Consider the following 18,280-nt stretch of genomic DNA (forward strand, 5'->3'; position numbering starts at 1 on the left):
AGGTTTATTACATTATCTGTAGTCATAACCTCTCCATTAAAGCACACAATGGCTTTTAAGAAATGCTTCACTGTCACTTTGTCTTCCTTAAGATTTCCTCTCTCCATCTGCATTAATATTTTTCTGGATGTGAAATTTTTTTTAAAACTATGGGTTTAAACTCATCTTTCACCTTGAAACCCTGGAACATTTATTCCCGGCACTGCTAGAGATTTTTCTTCCCTTTCCCCTTACAGCAGTCAGCTTTTCAAGCCAGCTACATGGTTACTCCAGAAATGAAACACCCCAGGAAGATCTACATCCCCATACCTCTGACACACCAACGATTTAAAATACACTCTCCCACAACTTCCAGAGGAACCCAGTCTGCAAGTTGTCAGGTTACTTATGAGCCCCAGGCACCAACAAGGAGCAATGTAGCAAAATAGCTTCCAACAAGCTAATAAGTGGCTATGCTGTCGCTTAGTCCTACCGGTAATAAAGAAAAATGCACAAAACTTGACATCAGTTATTACGTAAGTCTGCTGCCTAGGCTAGCACTGGTAAGGATCAACAGGGCAAGATGAATGAGGAGGAGTAAAAGGGAAATCAGGAGCCACATCCAACTACAGCACCATTCTACTGACTTTAGAGTAATTACACCCTGTGCCAATTTTAAAACAGGTAGTAAAAATGTGTTGTGGCATCAAGTTGACTGAGTTATGGAATGAGCAGGAAGTCCAGTTACAGCTCTACCTCCCTTAATATTTATACTTAAATAGAAATAATAAATATTTCAGTTGGTTTTGCAACAACTGAGCTTCTGCCTTTTATAAATACGGCTTATCAGGATAAGAAATGTTAGTAAAGTTTCATGGGTGCTATTTTAAATGGGTTGCTCATCTATCTGCTCTGAATTGAAATGCATACAGAAATGCTGTGATGCTGCAGACACTAATGAGTGCTTTAACTGAACAAATGTACTTAAATTTTGGTTTGGGTGGAGATTATGAACTTCAATTTGAAAAAGTTGGCCACTGTACTTTACCTACAGACACAAATTAGGCATTAGTACAGTGCGTAAAAGGACGGGGTCAAGGTCTCAGCCAGCATGATAATATTGGCAAGATATTATTATTAAATAAAATGTCAAACTAACGGACATGGAGTCAGATTTTTGATCTTCCCTAGCTTGAGGGTAACAAAAAAATTAGTTTTTATTAAGAAAACAGCTGGAAACTCAACAGATCTGCTAAACCTTATCAACACTTTACTCTTCCACACCAGAAAGGCTTTTTAATTCAGAGTTTTGAGGCAGGAGTGATTGTAGTACAGCTTACAGCATTATTAATTTTGCTTATTTTGAAAGTAAAAATCCTATGCAAAGAAATCACACACAGCCTTTGTTTCACTTACCAAGGGGAGGTCCATGTGTCATTAGTAGATCAATTCCCTCAGGAATAAGGTTCCACTTGTCTAGCAAAGACTGACCTCTGGGTAGGTTAAAGCCCCATCCATTAAACCATGGTGTCCTTTGGGGGAAAATAAGATGAACTGCATCAGTATAAAATCAAAAATTCTTGCCTTCTCCCATTTTTCTGCATTAAAACAATTCTGAGATTACTTGCAGACAGCCTTTTCAAAGGGGATGCCTTTAATACAAACTGGCTTAAATACATATGTACACTAATCTGTATGTTTGAATTTAGATTAATATTCTACATTCTTTTTATATGTCAGGAGTATTCAGCCCTGGGGGTGTTTACTCACTAGGTAGAAAGGGAAAAATAGTTAAAATGACAGTCTAAAAAATCTAAAGCCTTTCTTCAAAGTTTGGGGATGTTCATACGTAAGAATTCTTTCCTTACATTACCTACCAAAAAAAAAAGGCAAAAAAACCTCAGTTTTTGGAGACAAGACTCAGTTTCTCACTTCACAGGGTTGGGCAGCATTTCCACAGGAAGCCTGTATGATGCAGTGGGTACAAGCCTCATTTGTACTGCGGTGTTCCACTAAACTAAAACTTGCTCCTTTTAGCACTTTTTATGTTAGAACACTGTCACATAAATTGGCTTTGCACTCCTGTGCTTCCTAAAGGTCTTCAACCACACCATGTTTAGCCTCACAACAACCTTTTTAAGAGATCTCATCATTTAAAATTAATTTAGTATTTCTTAAGGAAAACTGAGATCATCAGTCTCCTCCACTATAGCACAGCATTGTTCTGAGACATACCACAGAATCACAGACTGGTTTGGGTTGGAAGGGACCTTAATGCTCTAGTTGCAAACCCCCTGCCATGGGCAGGGACACCTTCCGCTAGACCATATGATTTAGCTATCACCTAATATCCATCAACCTAACCATGCAGTGACGATAAACAAACCTGCTACGAGTACCTTTTCAAGGTGTAACAGCCAAATTGAATAATTTTGATGCAGCTGAGTTATAATAAAGCCTTTCCTTATCAGGTAGCTACACAGAACAACAGTTCTGAAGAGATAGTGTAATATTTCTATACATGACTAACAACTTTCTATAGCCTATTAGTATTGTACTAATTTAAAGAGTTTTTATCCGTGACTATGTTTTCCTAGAGCTCAGGCAACAGATTTAAACTTACGTTTCTAGGCAGAACACTCCTGTCCTAGCCCTACTCATCTGCCGGCAACAAAATTTGCAGGGAAAACCCAACCAGAAACCAACCTTAAAAAAAAAGCATACCTGTTAAGAAGAGAGTCTTACATCATTTCATTACACATAATCTGCCTCCAGTACCCTCTTAATGCATTTTTTTTCCCAGCATCAAATATGCATTTAAATGGAAAATTCCTGCTGAGATTACATCTCTAATTTTTTTTTTGTAATTATTTTGTTTTCCAGAGACAACAGTTTGACCAATGAAGATTATACCCAGTTATATGCACAGTCTGAATCCCTGACAATCAGCAGGATGGGAAAACAGCAGGTCCTGCTGATATGAGCAGGAAGGTCACAACTAATAGACATATCCCATATAGTCCTACTGAACTAATAACTACACCCACATAGGAACTTGTTTAAGCTAGCAGACTCCCTGGATGCTGGATAAATGCTAAGAAAAGATGGGAAATTTAGATGTCAGTTAAACATTTCATGTGTGCTATGAGTTCCTCATGTGGATAGCAATGAAACTTCACCTATAAAAGCTCCTATGCTGTAAATAAGGCCAGTGTACCTCACAGGACCTTTGCATGCAACTTAATTGAAACTGAAACATGTGTCTTATCTTTAACTAAATCACAAGTGTTTCTGCTTTTCTATGATTGACCTTTCTGAACATGCATCTGAATGTCTTTTCCTGTAATGTTCCTAGGTTTTACCATATTGAGATTATGATAACCTTCAGTGCTGCAGTTTGAAGTTAAAATATGGTTTGGCTAAACTTTTAGCTGCTTAAAAAAACAAACACACAGCACATAGGTTGAACTTGTCACTGTCAATGATTCTTTCCCTACTTGCATTTCTCCTGCAGATAATACTGTAGTCACTACACCACAGTTAAAACCTGAAACGTGAAACCACACCTGTGATCTTGCTGGAGCTCTTTGGAGACTACAACCACAGAAAAACCTGGTTTTGTCTGCAGGTTTTTTTAGTTTATTTCTCCTGAAACACTAGCAGAGGAGGAGGAGGGGAATCTGAGCTCCAATATTCTTCATTCACCAGCCTCTGTAATTAGCTGTGACTAACAGGCACCGCATGGGAATCCATTTGTAAGAAAACTTTCAAGAAACCTTCTCCATTATGCAGCATGTGCACAGAAAAAGATGATCAAGTACTTCTTTAATATACTAAACATTTTCATACAAAATCAATAAACTAAGGAGAAGAACAGGCATGACTGGAAGAACACCTGGATTACAGATTAGGTTTCAGACACTTAACACATGACTCTGCATTTCACAAGCCAGAAAACCAAAAGGAGAGAGGACATGTTCAGAACATTACCAAGATGAAGAACACCTTTATAGCATGGATTCAGACTTAGGTGACATAACAAAGAAGGTCATCTGATGTTTGCACCATGCCATACTGCAGTGCAGACGAAACGGAGCTGATGTACTGTGAATCCCATGAGTGCACAACAGAATAGCTGTTCACCAACTACAAACGTGGACAGGCAGGTAGCATCCTATCAAGGGGTATCAGGTGTATTTCACTCCTCTTAGTGCCCCTTTTTTGTGTAAGTAGGAGTTAAGAGTCACTCTCAACTTCTAAATGATTTAGGGGGGGAAGAATTGCGCGTACAGTTCTAAGCCTTCCGCAACATATTCTCATGCTGATTACTTACTAAGAGAAACTAATTCCTACCTAGGAAGAAATATCTATAATGAACTTTGGCTACACCCACACATGGTAAGCTGCAATCAGGTGCAAATAATTGGTAAAGGCTATTAGTCATTAGCAACCATATTTATGATCTGACCTATTCTTCCCTATGAAGCTCTCAGGAAGACTTAACTCCTAAAACGATTCATTTTTACATGAACACTTCATTTTTAAGTAGCTGGTAAGAAAAAAAAAGCTATCAGCTGATAAGTAATGTCACAAAGGAGATGTAGATGTAAAAATCACAGGGATTAGTAATGCAACATTACATATGATTTTGTCATTGTATGTTTGATGGATCAGAACACATCCTCATACCTGATGTTTGGCACGACGTCACAACATCCCTCATGTGCTATCAAACCCTCACAATAACACTTGATCCCTAGCTCACCTGACAGTTCAGCCCTCCCTTGACTGCAAAGCTTCCTTATCACTTAGGGATAGCAGTTATGCTGGCACCAGATGTCATACACGGAATATCCTTATGAAAGGCAGACACCTGGCCCATTCTTAAGTCTCTTCTGTTCTTCATTTCTAGGCAGGAATTCCCACAGATCCCCCTCCACCTGGTGTTTTGGAAGGCACATTTTCTACAATTAAAAGAATGTTTATGCTATAAACTGTGTGTTACCTTCACACCTTGTGCTGCAAGAGACGTAGACATCACCTGACAGAATACCAAGAAGGAGGGGATCTCCAGCTTCACAACAAAACTCACTCTCCTTTTGCAGATGCTTTGGGAGAACACACAAATCCATCTGCTTTTTAGCAGCAACAGATGCTTCTTCAGCAGGTGATCGGATTTCCCTTCTCCCAGGTAACTCTGTATGGGCTTACTATTTTACTATTACATTAAGGGGAAAAAAAAGCGCATTATTCTATGACACAAAATCACTACCACTCCTTGCTGTGTACACATCAGAAGCAACACCAACACGTGGGCAAACAGGAGATGCAAAGGCCTGGCAAAGTTCATCCAGGTAATACAGAAATTACAACTCCTTCTGAACCTTAATATTTTTAAAGGATGACACCTCCTACTACCTACTTTCATCTCTGCTCTGGCTCATGAATTTAATTACCTGATCCTCAGAGTTCAGCAACTCAAAAGGTAAATGTACAATGAGACCTCTTAGGTTCAGGTTTTCCTTTTACCTGCACCAGTAAATCCATTTACACTTCTAAACAGGATTAGAAGAAATAAATTATCTCATGGGTTTCTAATCCCATGAATTCATTCGTTTTTAAGGCTATCCAGTCTTGTAGGAAAGCTTTAATTTTATCCTTAATCCAATGAGTAAAGTGGGCAGGAAGCAAAAACCTGTCTGTTTCCTTCCGAGGGAGGGAGTGTCCCAGAGGCATCGCAGCAGGAAGCACTTCTACACAACTAATAACAATAATGAAATGCTCTTTATTTTCCTCAGCATTCAAACTGAACACATAGACCTGGCTCAGGAAGGAGAGTTCCATTAGCAGAACAAAAAATGGGGGACTCCTAGACTTGCTCATTTACAGGATGAGCTCACAAACATATCCCCAAAGTATCTGCTCCAGTCCCAGAGGAAAGCTGCAGCGGGACTAGCAGAGAACAAACCACAAAGGGAGGGGGGAAAACAAAGAAGTGACCTTTGCGCCCAGAAAAGCAAAGCCTTTCAATCCTCCTCTCTCTGGCCGGCACCGGTGTTTGCCCGGGCATAGCAGCACACACGTGCCTGTCACTGTGCAGTCAATGGTCAGAGTGTGCCTCTTGGGAATACACAACAAGGGGCTGCGGCATGAGGCCAGGGGAAGGGGGAGAGCGTGTGTAAGCCTGGAAACAAAAGGCTGAATAGGGCAAGTGTACCACGTACTAGGGAAGAACATTTTAGAAGGTAAGAGCTTCTATAAAGTCTCTGAAACTTGGCTTCAGTGCTACAAAAAAGCTTTTTTGTTTGGTTTTTCTTTTAAGCTCTTTCTTATAGTAAATATTCAAATGCTGTTTCATAATGTAGCAATCAGGACATTTTAAAGGCTAAGTGATTTCCTAACTAATCATTATATATCATGTTGTGGTATCAGTAAAAGGCAGAGAGTCTGGTGGCTTGAGCTGTCTTTCATTCCCACTAGCATTTACCTGCTGTGCCTCAGTGTCCCATTCAGAAAGTGAGGACAATAATACACAGCCAAAAGAAGCATCAGGGTCTGGTTCCTTGGGATTTTGCTTACCCTGCATCTTTAAACAGCTGAAGCTCTCACAAAAGTGGGTTACCAGTACTGTCATTATTTTAGCAGTGTTACTGCATGTATCTCCTTATTACTGACCTGCAAAGAAGTCAGCAAGTCTCTAAAACATATTTCTGCTACTTTTACAATGTTAACAAAACCTGAAGACTCAGCAGCTGCTAGATTTGGTTTTGGTGTTTTCTTGTTTTTGTTTTGCTTTCTTTTTTTTGGGGGGTGGGGGGAGTGTTGGGGGTTTTTTGGGTTGTTTCTCCCCTTCCCCCAGGTTTTCTCCCTCTCTTTCAACTTACATACTACGACCTCTAAACACTTGCTGGTTGTCTAAATGAAAAAACTTTGTTGAGAAACACAATTCCCTCCCATCCATGGTGTTTGGAGGCAGAGCCCACACTGTGGGTTTTCACTATGAAGCAGTCCTCCACAATGAAAAGCTGCAGCAACCACCTCACCACCACGAGTCACCTGCGAGCTGGTATGCTCCTTGCACCAAGCTGTTCTCAATTTCTACCTCAGACTGTACAAACTCATCAGTGGAGGTTTTATTTAAGCTCCCGTAAGATAGACATCCATGTTTGGATCCGTGAGAGCTACAAAAGAAAAAGCTGCCATTCAGCACGTACCATGGATGTGCTGATCTGGACCAGATGGTCACCTAAACCAGGGAGAGATACAGAGGTAAGCAGAGCTTTAGCCAACCATATGGCTAGAAAATGGTATGTGGTAAGACCTGCCTGCTCCATCTTGAAGTTCTCTCAGCCTCTGCACATCTCTGCTTTGCTGCCTCCACGCTGCCCCAGCTGTTATTGACAAGTTACTGAGCTCTGGTCTAAAGCCTACTACCCTGACAGAATACGTTTCAGTACTTGGTTTCTCTGATGGCCTGTACAGACCACTGGCATCTTCTATCCTGTGCCTTGAAGGCTTAGTGATGTGTTTTGGCAGAGGAATGCCCATTCAGTTCACATGTTTTGTGCTAACAATAACACCAGAAACACCAAAGACAGTCTTTAAGACCACCAATCTTCTCTGTGGAGGACATTTTGTTTTGTTTTGTTTTTTTTTTAAGAAAACAGAAGAAGTTGAGTGAAGAAACACCTAAAAATACATCAGGGATAAAAAAACATGCGTGCAGCGGAGCAGACAGGCAGAAGATTATAAAATGCTGGTAACATCATGGAGGATAACAAGACACGGAGGACAGCAGGATGCAGAGCATAGGGCTCCCTGAGAACAGGGGTAAAGAATACTCAGCAAAGCAGAGGAGAGAACAGTACCATCAAGCTACTGGATGTTGGGAAGGAGAGGAAGGGAGTCGAAGTTCCCAAGTTTATGACTATGGCAACCTTTGCCTGAGTATCTGAACTGCTCGTCAAAGAGGAAATTTCCTCCAAACCTTCTGAGGTTTTCCAATCCCTAACTGTATTGCAATTATTTTATTTAGGGCTTTACTTAATGAGATCTGGGAGATATTTTAATATCCAAAAAATATGAAAATAATTCAAATTTGACTCAAGGGCTAATTTCATTCTACTTTTATAAAAGGAGAGAATTATAAAAGCCTACTACTAGAACCAAGTATCAGCCCTTATATATTTCTGTGCTGTGTATAGTTAAGGATGGTTTGAAGGACAGACCTGGTCTAAGTTAGCACCAGCTTCAGCAGGGTCCATACACTACATGAGTTTCCCTGCATGGTGATGGGAGCACTGTGACAGCAACTCAGGCCTGCAAAGTACCATGCTGGACTGATTTGCAGAGCCACTTCTCATTCCAGAGGGGGCACATTCTCCCCTTCATTCCCACATTGCATCCCTGTGTAGGGTATATTCACCCTTGAAGTGTCAAAGGATGCTGCAGTACTGAAAAGAGAATGAATGCCTCAATTTGTTATGGTAGAGATTTGTGGCCTTTGTAGAAGCACAGAGAATCACAGAGTATCTACCTAGAGGAAGAGCTCTCTGGTTCGGAAGCTCACCACAACATGAACAGAATGTCCATTCTGAGGGACAGGCTGGGGGGGAAAAGGAAACAAAAGGATAAAAAAGATTAAAAAAAAAAAAAGACTGGTTGGAATCTTGATTCAGTTTTGCTCAACATCTGTGCATGCCAAATGACGCTTGAATGCTTGGCTTCTTCTAGTAAACATGATCATAACAGCCTAGTTGTGTTACATCTTAAACTGATTTCCTACATGCCTCTCAAGAGGAAATGTAAATTGACAAGGCTTCCACCCCAGGTAGATCTGTAAGAGGATTTGACTAGTAACCTGTTTCTGCAACGACAACACAAATTAAAGTAGAGCAAAAGCAAAAGGGGCGTGAAGGCCTCTCCCCCAGCACATACTGATTTGTATGTATTTTCATTCCACTGGAGAGGTGTGTGTGTTTTACATGTAAAGAAGCAAATTCTGTACTGGTGTAATTACATCCAGTAGCTTTTGTTGAATATTTCATATACGTATAAAAACAGCATTTGGAAAATAACCTGTAAAATTCAGTATAACAAATAAAGCACTTAGCAGAAGTTATGCCTGCCTACTCTGTTGGTGAATTTGGTTCCTGCTCCTAAGGAACAGCCTCTAGAAACTCCATCTTTTTGAATGCTACTTTAAACAGAGTTCTTTAGCATCTCCAGGGAGTCTCTGTAGTTCCTCCAAAAGCCTAAGCTGGTCAGAGAAACATGATGCTTATTCATTAACAGATGCTGAAGCTACAAACCAGAGGAATTCCAGATGTATTTTTATGTAGTGTTTCAGCACCTTTACATAACTTTACATCTGCACCCTGTACTGCTCTTGAAGACAAGATTTCAGTATTTGTGCACTTATGTTCTGGATGTCTGGGTTGCCCTCGCTGGTCCTGATCTAATTTGCAGAGTAACAAGCCAGTTTGCTGTTTATGAGAAATAAAGCACAAACCTAAATCACAATTTCAAAATGTCTTTTCAAGTACTTTACAGGTAATAATTAATTAATCTTAGAACAGCCTACATAGAGCACTGTTTATAGAAGTACTGTGTAGAACTAGGTTGACTACACCAAGAATAAATTTGTTAGAATATATGCCTAAACAACTTGCTTAAAGTGAACCAGAGGGCAGACACTGAACGTGCCCTCCATGATTTTCACTTGCAACAATTAGTCGATTATTCTTACCTACTGCAATGATTTAAAAGCGGACACTGCTTATTGCCACTGCTGTTTACCTATAAACAGCCTCACTATTTTTATTTATGTTTTGCTCAAAATGCTGCTTGGCATTCTTCAAGAAGAAACTGAAACTTGCCAGAATGCCTGGAAGGAAAAACTATGCAAGGCTTACATGTATTCGTCTTCCACGCACACACAGCCCACAATATTTAATTGTAGGAACTTGTAACATAATCTTTTGAAAATTTACAGGAAAGAATGGAAGCAGTTAGCTATAAACAGGCCACAGGATACTCCCAGTATTTCTTGTTTGAAGCCTGTGCTACCTTCAGTTTCAGCTTATTCTTGAAGCTGGATATAAAGTTGCTTACTCTCGCTAACCAGAAGAAAGAGCCAAAGCAATCAGAGAGCTTCCAGTGTTACAATACATACTTATTTGGAGTTAAGGTACAGTATAAAATATCATATCTGGACTTTAAGAAATAATACTGGTTTACAATTGAATTAAAAGTTTTACAAAATGTCATTTCTTTAAAGTGACATGCAGATTTATTCAATTTTCTTCATTTATTACAGTCTCTGCTTTGTGCAGAAATGTAACATCTGACCTACTCAAAATGTTACCTTCACTGAAAACCGTGATCCTGCTTTGGAGTCTGCAGGAAGGGAAGGTTACTAAGTCCTGTTCAATCTCCATCAAAAAATGTTGCTAGTTATTTGTCAAATTCTGCCAACAAAGAAACTAAAAAGAACAAGTCATCTGGGGGAAGGAGTGATTATGGATCATCAAATGCATGTCACACCTCTTTCCCAGCTCAGGAAACCTCAGTATGCAAGCTCAGGAAACCTTGTATGCAAGCAAAATTCACATCTATAAAAACCCTAAACCTGATATTACACGCATACAACATGCACATGTATATATATGCATTATACTGTAGCAAGGAGTCCAACAGGTAAATTGAAGAAATGGTGCAATCCACATCAAAGCCAATGAAAACTCTCAACTGCTGTAGTGCTCAAGCATGACCCCAGTAAGATAAGCATAACATTTTCAGATTATTACCTGGAGGAGCTGTCTTATGTATGAGCCAATTTAGCAAATCAATTAAAGTAATGCAGATACTTGATCAACAGATGAACACAAAGGGGAAAAAATGACAGAAGAGACTGAGAGAAGAAAAAACATATTGGGGTCATAAGAGAATCAAAAGCATTTGGCAACACAGAGGTAAAAGGAGCATTATTATAATTGAAAAGGATCTGTTTAAGCACGGATCACTCGCTTTCAAGATCATTAAGCGATGAGCTCAGATTACATGCGGGTCAATTTACACAACATTTAATTTTAGGCTCACCCACCTTCATGTTGCTCTTTCAAAGAGGTCTGTGGGAGACGCAGATTGCCACAAACTGAATGAAAGTTAATTTGACTCTTCTGGTGAAAAAAAAAAAACAAACCCTAATCTGAAAACTTTAGTTACAAACCAGCATAGCAGAATTTTTACCTCAGCTCCAGTGATTCCAACTGATCAACAAAACACTACTTATGCCCTTTCCTGTTCTCACCTTGATGGAGAGTGGATTTTGACATCCCCTCCCCCCCCCATCTCTCCAAAACCTAATTCCTCTCAAGAGAGTGTTAATGGCACATAATTAAGTGCAAGCAAGCAGCAGGAAAAAAAGAAGCATTTCTTTCTCACTGACCACCAGTCAAAACTCCAGGTTTTATGATAAACCCGAGCTGCCTCCTAGTAAGACCGTAACTGACCAAACTACTCCTGGAACCAAAAAGCACCAGCTCCAGTCAGAGGCACCATCCAGTGGGTAAAACGACAGAATGATCTGACGTTTCTGGCACTACAAATGCCATGCTATAGGTTCATAATTGCATATTCATGCCTTGGGATCATACACATGCATATTTTAAAAAATTACACATTCAAAGGAAAGTTGTGAGCTTGTATTACAAGTTCTCACCTGAAGAAGATTTTTTACTGATGAGTTACAAAGCCCTGAACTGGGCATTTATAATAGAAAGGCAGACTGACATTTAAATAGAGTGGCACCAGAATAATAGCTTTACATTAGTATTTTATGGGAGGCTGAATAACCACAGAGTTAACATACTGTATTTTCTGGCAATAAAAAATCCTTTGAAAACAAAAGGTCATTTTATTTGATAATGTAAATGAATTAGATTTGTATTGTATGGTCAAGAGAATAAAGAAAAGATTAATTCTTCCAGAAGAAGTCAATGTATCAGAATGGTGGTTTGGTTTTAATTCTTTAACTATGTTGTAAAGCCTGTGGTTGATAAGCCACAGCCGTATATTGCTCCACACTGTAGGTTTTAACACAGGCTCTGGACTTCAGTCTGATCTGATGAAAATCTGAAACTTGCAGTATGCCATTATGTGGGCAAACTATTTATTTTATATTCACCTCCTTGTCGTGTCAGTACAGAGGTCATCTGAAGAGGGGGCCTAATTAATCAAACTGTCAGAGCCAATGAGGAGCAGCATGTTAATAGGACTTTTATTTCACCCAGGAAAGCAGTGGTCTGACAGGAACCAGAAAATATGGCCTTGATGTTGCTGTTTATTAGCAATGCTGAGATCAGTGGTAATAGGTGCCAAGCAGCCTATGTTCGATAAAGCGCCGCATGTCAAGAACCTGCGCTAACTAGAAATTAGAATGACAAGACACAGGAATCTCAGTGTATCGATAGCTCCCGGAGAAGAAGTATGGTTTGGATGTGATCACAAAACTGGAACCTGCACAGGACCCTTCTTGTTTCTTCAATAGTCAAGAAAGAAAAAAAACCCAAAACCAAACCAAAAACAAACCATCCCCCAACTGCAAAAACCCAAACGCTCCAGCTATTTTCTCCACACTTAAAAGTGAGGCTTTGCAGTACTTTACTCCTATTTGATATATATAGGCAAACACGGTGGGATTAAACACAAAAAAGCTCTGAATCTGGTACAACACTGCTGAAATTGAAGGAGTGCCTTGATGGGATCCCATGGTGGTATAAGGCCAGCACATTGGTGTGACCCTACATCTCTGTTACCCTATGAGAGAAGTGGCAGGACTGTAAATGGTCTAAGCCTAGTTTACCAGCTGGCACTAACTGATGCAAACCAACACAAAAGCCACACCAGATGAAGGAAGGATGGCACAGGTAGCAGTTAGGTCTGGGCACCTCTTACCTGTATTAGACTGGGCCCTCAGTGACTTAAACCCCAGCCCCACAAAACACCATGATAATGCTAAAATAAATGCAGTGAAGATTTCATTTCTTACCCAAAGCCCTTCCATAAAATTGATGTTAACACAAAGTGCATACCCATAGTAAAAAATAAAACAAGCATATCTAAAAGGGAGTGAGTGGAAGAAATGAGATGCTCACAGTTTTTGAAGGGCACTGGACTCATTTTAGCAGCAGCCACGGCATTTGCTGTGTGGGTGATATATGTAAAATTTTAAATTAATTATTTTAGTAATGCACCCCTACGTGATTTCTCAGTCTGCAATGTATTTTATACTTCAGGCCATGGTAGACTTTATAATTAACTACTTTCTGACGCCATTTTAATTATTTTTTTTTCCCTCAACACCATTATTTCCGAATGAATAGAGAGCTAACATTAAATAGCCTTCTAAATAGAGAGCTGCAGGACTCTACTCTTGCAGGATGAAGCACTCAGAATCATGCCCCTAGCAGTGTCCCTGGAAAGGTTTAAGCAAATAATGTAGCAGCTGAAAGGAAATGTTGCCAAAAGGGAACCTCAGACACTGATGGGGCATGCAAGCCCCCTCCTAAATCGGAATTTTTCTTGGTGGAAGAGGAAAGCTGCTGTGTTTATGACTGCTGCCATAGATCCAAATATCCCCATCCTGAATGATCCTTTTTTTTTTTTTTTTTTTAATTCCTTGAGAATATTCCATTGTCTGGATCTTCCTCTTAAAGCCAGCAATATTACCAAGAGTGGCTATTCAGGGCAGGAACTGCTACTCTGATGGCAAAACTCACTTAAAGCTTTACCATCAAACTACAGCTTTAAAGATAACAATGCACCCATACCATAAAAGAAACACGAGGAATAATTAAGACACTCTTCCCTTCCTAATCTTCTGCTATTGCCAGTGTCCTTTTGAGTAGTTAAAATTGAGACACTCTTCCCTTCCTAATCTTCTGCTATTGCCAGTGTCCTTTTGAGTAGTTAAAATTGCATTTATTTTCCCCTACAGTTTCATATATTCTAATTTAAACATAAGGCTCTCCCATTATACCTCACTGGAAATACATCAGATTGAAATCAGAAAGTTAAAATGTGGTCCAAATGACTACTTTTTGGAGCTTTAGATGGCTGTTTTCACAGCTAAAAGAAAAATGTTGGTGGGTTAAATCCTAATGGTTATGAGCCGCATTTCCACATTTCTCAGTGGCAGCAGTGATGAAAACATGTATTAAAGTCAGTCCACCATTAGCATGTGAAGTAGCACAAAAATTTGTAACAATGTTAAGTATCTTTCATAAAGTACCGAAGAGGGGTTTTCTGCCATTGATGGATTACTTAGCCATTAACATAATATTTTATTAGTGTTAGGATTTTATTACCTAAATTGTACTATTAGTTTATTAAGGAGGGGGACGTTTGAATTTTTTATAATGTCACACCTTCATTTACTATCACTGTGTAATCAGAGTATGAGCAAGCAACTATTTCTTCAAAGGCTTTGCCGAAGTGTATTCTTTAAATTGCTTGGTTAACCTCATAGAGACACCGCTTTCACTTTGAAACAGAAGAAAATCTGCACGTTAATCCCAATGACATCGCTATCGGAACCTTATTTACCATACGATTAAAAAACATGGTCCTTTCTTACAGCATCATTAAATCTAAGCCTCATTTAACTACTGGGACATTTTTACAATGGGTTTACTGACATACTGTGACAAATGTCTGTGTAACATTCTTCAGCAATAGCCCTGACTATAGCCATAACCACAGTGTGTATAAACACTACATAAGTATTAACAATGGGCTGTCCTGAATAGTAGGAAGTGAAGTAACACTAAACACATTTTTACTAATCCCCACATCTCCAAACCTGTGGTCTGCTTCAGGTTTTTTTCACTGGTTTCTGTTTTGTTTTGGGGGGCTGCTTTGCTTTGTTTAGTCTTGGTGGGCAAAGAAACCATTCCCCTTAAAATTATGAGAATCAAGATGCTAAACTTTTTAAATATTACAGGACTCCCTTTGAAATTCTGACCTAGGCAGAAAGGTTTCCTGAAATTTAATTCTTTTGAGATAAAAGGCTTGGCAGCAGGATGAAAGCAGCCCTACCCTTTTTTCCATGTCAGAGAAATGAATGGAATGGCTTATGAATACATGTAACTAACCCCATTCAGGAACCACACTGGTGCCTGTTTGTCCTGAAATAGTTAGGTTACTGTGCAAAGCAAAGTAACTGTTAGGCAGCATGAACTTGATCCACAAGAACAATGAGGGCCAGAGCAACATTTTTAAGGACTTAAACTTTTCAAACTTCAAGTTAATGCAAAGAATTAAAAGACATTTCTGTCTGAATCATGCTTTCGAAACATCTTCATAAACACTTAGCCACTGTAAATTACTCTTGCAAGAAACAGAGAGCAGGAGTACTAAACTGTATGACAAACTAAAACTGAGCAGGCGCAACTGCTTTCCTGTTGTTCATGGCCAGCCTCTGATTTAATTTCAGATCAAATGGTATCACAAAGCTGGACATGGTAAACCTACAGTATATTCACCAGAGACTAGGGCCTGACATTCTGTCTAAATGAAATTTCTCAGTTGTCCCAAACACTTTTAATCTTATTTCCATGCTAGCAGTTTGAAATGTCACTATGTATTGCCACGACGACAGATGAGCAAGGGCACAAGAAAGCAATGGATCTGGTTTCTCCAAGGAACCATGCCTGGCAAATGCAAAAATTTACTTTTGCCCCTGGCTGCTGGTACACTCCCAGGTATTAATGATAACAGGGGCAAACTCTGCAATGTGACTTGGTGCAGGCTGAAATACAGAGCACAGGTTAAGAAAACTTATGTGCATATATACGTATGTATGTATGTATGTATATGCATACACAAATTATTAAAACACCACCACTAAGGGTGAGATCTTGCAAATAATTTTGAGTTTCCCACCACAGTGGGAGACTGACAGCAGTAAGAAAAACATGCAATACAGAAGATGGAGCCATGTGGCAATAATACATATTTTGTGTAGATTAACAGATGGAGGTTTGGACAGTATTGATAAAATAAAGGCAACATCCTTCAGAAAACTTTTGCTTAAGAGATGATGCCTCTTGTTCACCAGGATTTCAGTATCTGCAATGACTTCCTTCCAGTTAGAGCGTGAAAAGACCACAGTACCATTTATCACTACCCTAACAGATGTATTTCTATGCACTGCAACAAATTGTTCTAAGGAGAAGTTCAAGATCAACCTCTGAACTTGGATTTTTCTTTTATAATTCCCTTCTTCTTGCTGTAATGAAATAATAATCTGTCTTTAAAAGGCAACTTCATTATATAGGCTTGCTCATGTCACAGAGCTAGTAACTACTAGAAGAAAAATAGATGGGTTTATATTACCAATTAACCCCTAAATATTGCTTACACTCTTCCCTTTGAGTAACTGCTCACTCTGAGTAACACTACAGTTCACCTCATTGAGACAGCAAGACTCACCACTCAGATCAGTGACTTTTTCCGAGCAATGCTGAAGACTGAGTAGTGAGGATTTGTATGCAGCAACCTCCATCTAGAAACATCCAGCTCCTATACCACTGTGGGTGAAATGCTGGCCTCATTGAAGTCAATGTTCAAAATTTCACCCAGTTTATTTTTCAGTAAGTTATCTCTCATTGCTCTTCTCTTTCCTATTGCTTTGCTTCTGAGAGCGCAGAAGAAATGAAAAGGTGCATTTCTGTTAGTAACATCTACTTTAAAACTTCACATTTTACTCTCTTTATAAGGTCTGCTGCCATTCATTCCCTGACACAAGCTAATACTCAGCCTTCACCTGACTTTATCCTCCTAAGAAATCATTCTGACTATCACAATACCTTCTGTGTAAAAAAAGCCAGAGGTCACCATAGCCTCTCTTACTAGCATTAGAAACTAACTTTTGAGTAGTAGAGATAGGGTAAAAATAGGGTTCTGCACCACATTTTGGCTAGTTTCCCATGAAGATGTTAATCAATACAACTACTTTCTCCAACAGTACAGAATTGACACCCCAAATGATCAGAATCTTCCATGACTGAGATATACAACATATTTGGGATATATTTTCAGCGCTCAGTAGGGGGGTACATCTGAAACCTTCCTCTTTCAGGGATGCAGGAGATTACCTGCCCCCAGGAGACCAGTATCTCACTTCCTCAGAAAGTCCTCCTCATTCAGGAGACACGAATTAAATAGTCTTTCAAAACCAAACAAAAAACTAGAGGAACAGCCTCACCATCCCCTACAGGCAAGGCCAGTAATTCTGTTCATGCACACACAAACATACATATGTGTAGTATATTCCATATGTATTTTCTCTCTCTCTCACACACACACACATACATACGAACAAGATACGCTGCATCACATCCTACACATTTATAATCAAGTAAATAAGTACATAGGAAATTAATATGATTTGGCATGTTAAGGTACTTTGACAGAGTTGCGTATCAAAACACACAAGTCTGTATCAAACTTGGTTCAGCAAATGTTACAGCAGCTCAACTTCTACCTGTAAATATGATTTTTTTTAAAAGGGAGAGCAGTATTTGACTTTGTTTCAGTATCTAATTGCTTAACTTCAACTTGTCTTCAGATAGATGAATTAACAAAGTATTCAAAATACAAGCTATTGCTGGCTGTCATCAGAAGCGAGTTCTCCACAGTGATGAACACTTCTCAGTGCTTAAATCACTGTCACACTATCCATAGGGAAGTAAGTTTACCCATGTTGTAGCTTTATTTCTTGCAATGCATCAGGAACAAATATGACCTGTTATTATCAGGTACAATGAATGCAAGTCTATTAGTACTAGAATCCTTGTCAGCTTAATTTAGCTGTTCAAAACTCAAATTTTTGTACAAGCTCATTTGCTGGGCTCCTTTATAGGCAGTGGGGAGACACATGTCCTTGCAAGGGGTACAACTTGTCTCAGACTGATGTTTAAAGCAGCTGGGATGCACTGCAGGGGCTGCTTTCTACCCCCTTTAACAAAGAAAAGGAGCTGAAGAACTCTTGCTTAGCTTCAACTCTCATCTTTTAAATAAAAAAAGAAACAACAACCAACCCCACCAAACCTCCAAAGCCAAAAAACAACAACAAATATACTTTACCTTAAGGAACATCATGCATTATATAAAATAAAGCTTCTCCAAAAACGTGGTGAGAAAAGTGTTTGTTCACATGAGCAAGCATGTATATATACAGTACATAAAATCTGACACCTAAAAAATATATATACCAACTTCTGGCAATACTGAAAAC

General features: G+C 39.3%; 1 protein-coding gene across 3 annotated transcripts in view; it reads right to left on the reverse strand.

The window, feature by feature from the left end:
* MPPED2 (metallophosphoesterase domain containing 2) overlaps positions 1–18,280 on the reverse strand; it is a 101,723-nt gene that overhangs the window by 4,806 nt on the left and 78,637 nt on the right. For all 3 annotated transcript variants that reach the window (XM_061462774.1, XM_061462775.1, XM_061462776.1), the window contains exon 5: positions 1,396–1,511. In XM_061462774.1, coding sequence (XP_061318758.1) covers positions 1,396–1,511 — 116 coding nt within the window. The remainder of the gene's footprint in view (positions 1–1,395; positions 1,512–18,280) is intronic.

Source organism: Pezoporus flaviventris, unplaced genomic scaffold, assembly GCF_033815535.1.
Source record: "Pezoporus flaviventris isolate CSIRO_AGI_PZ_B2104156 unplaced genomic scaffold, CSIRO_AGI_Pfla_v1 ptg000036l, whole genome shotgun sequence".
Taxonomy (NCBI): Eukaryota; Metazoa; Chordata; class Aves; order Psittaciformes; family Psittacidae; genus Pezoporus; species Pezoporus flaviventris.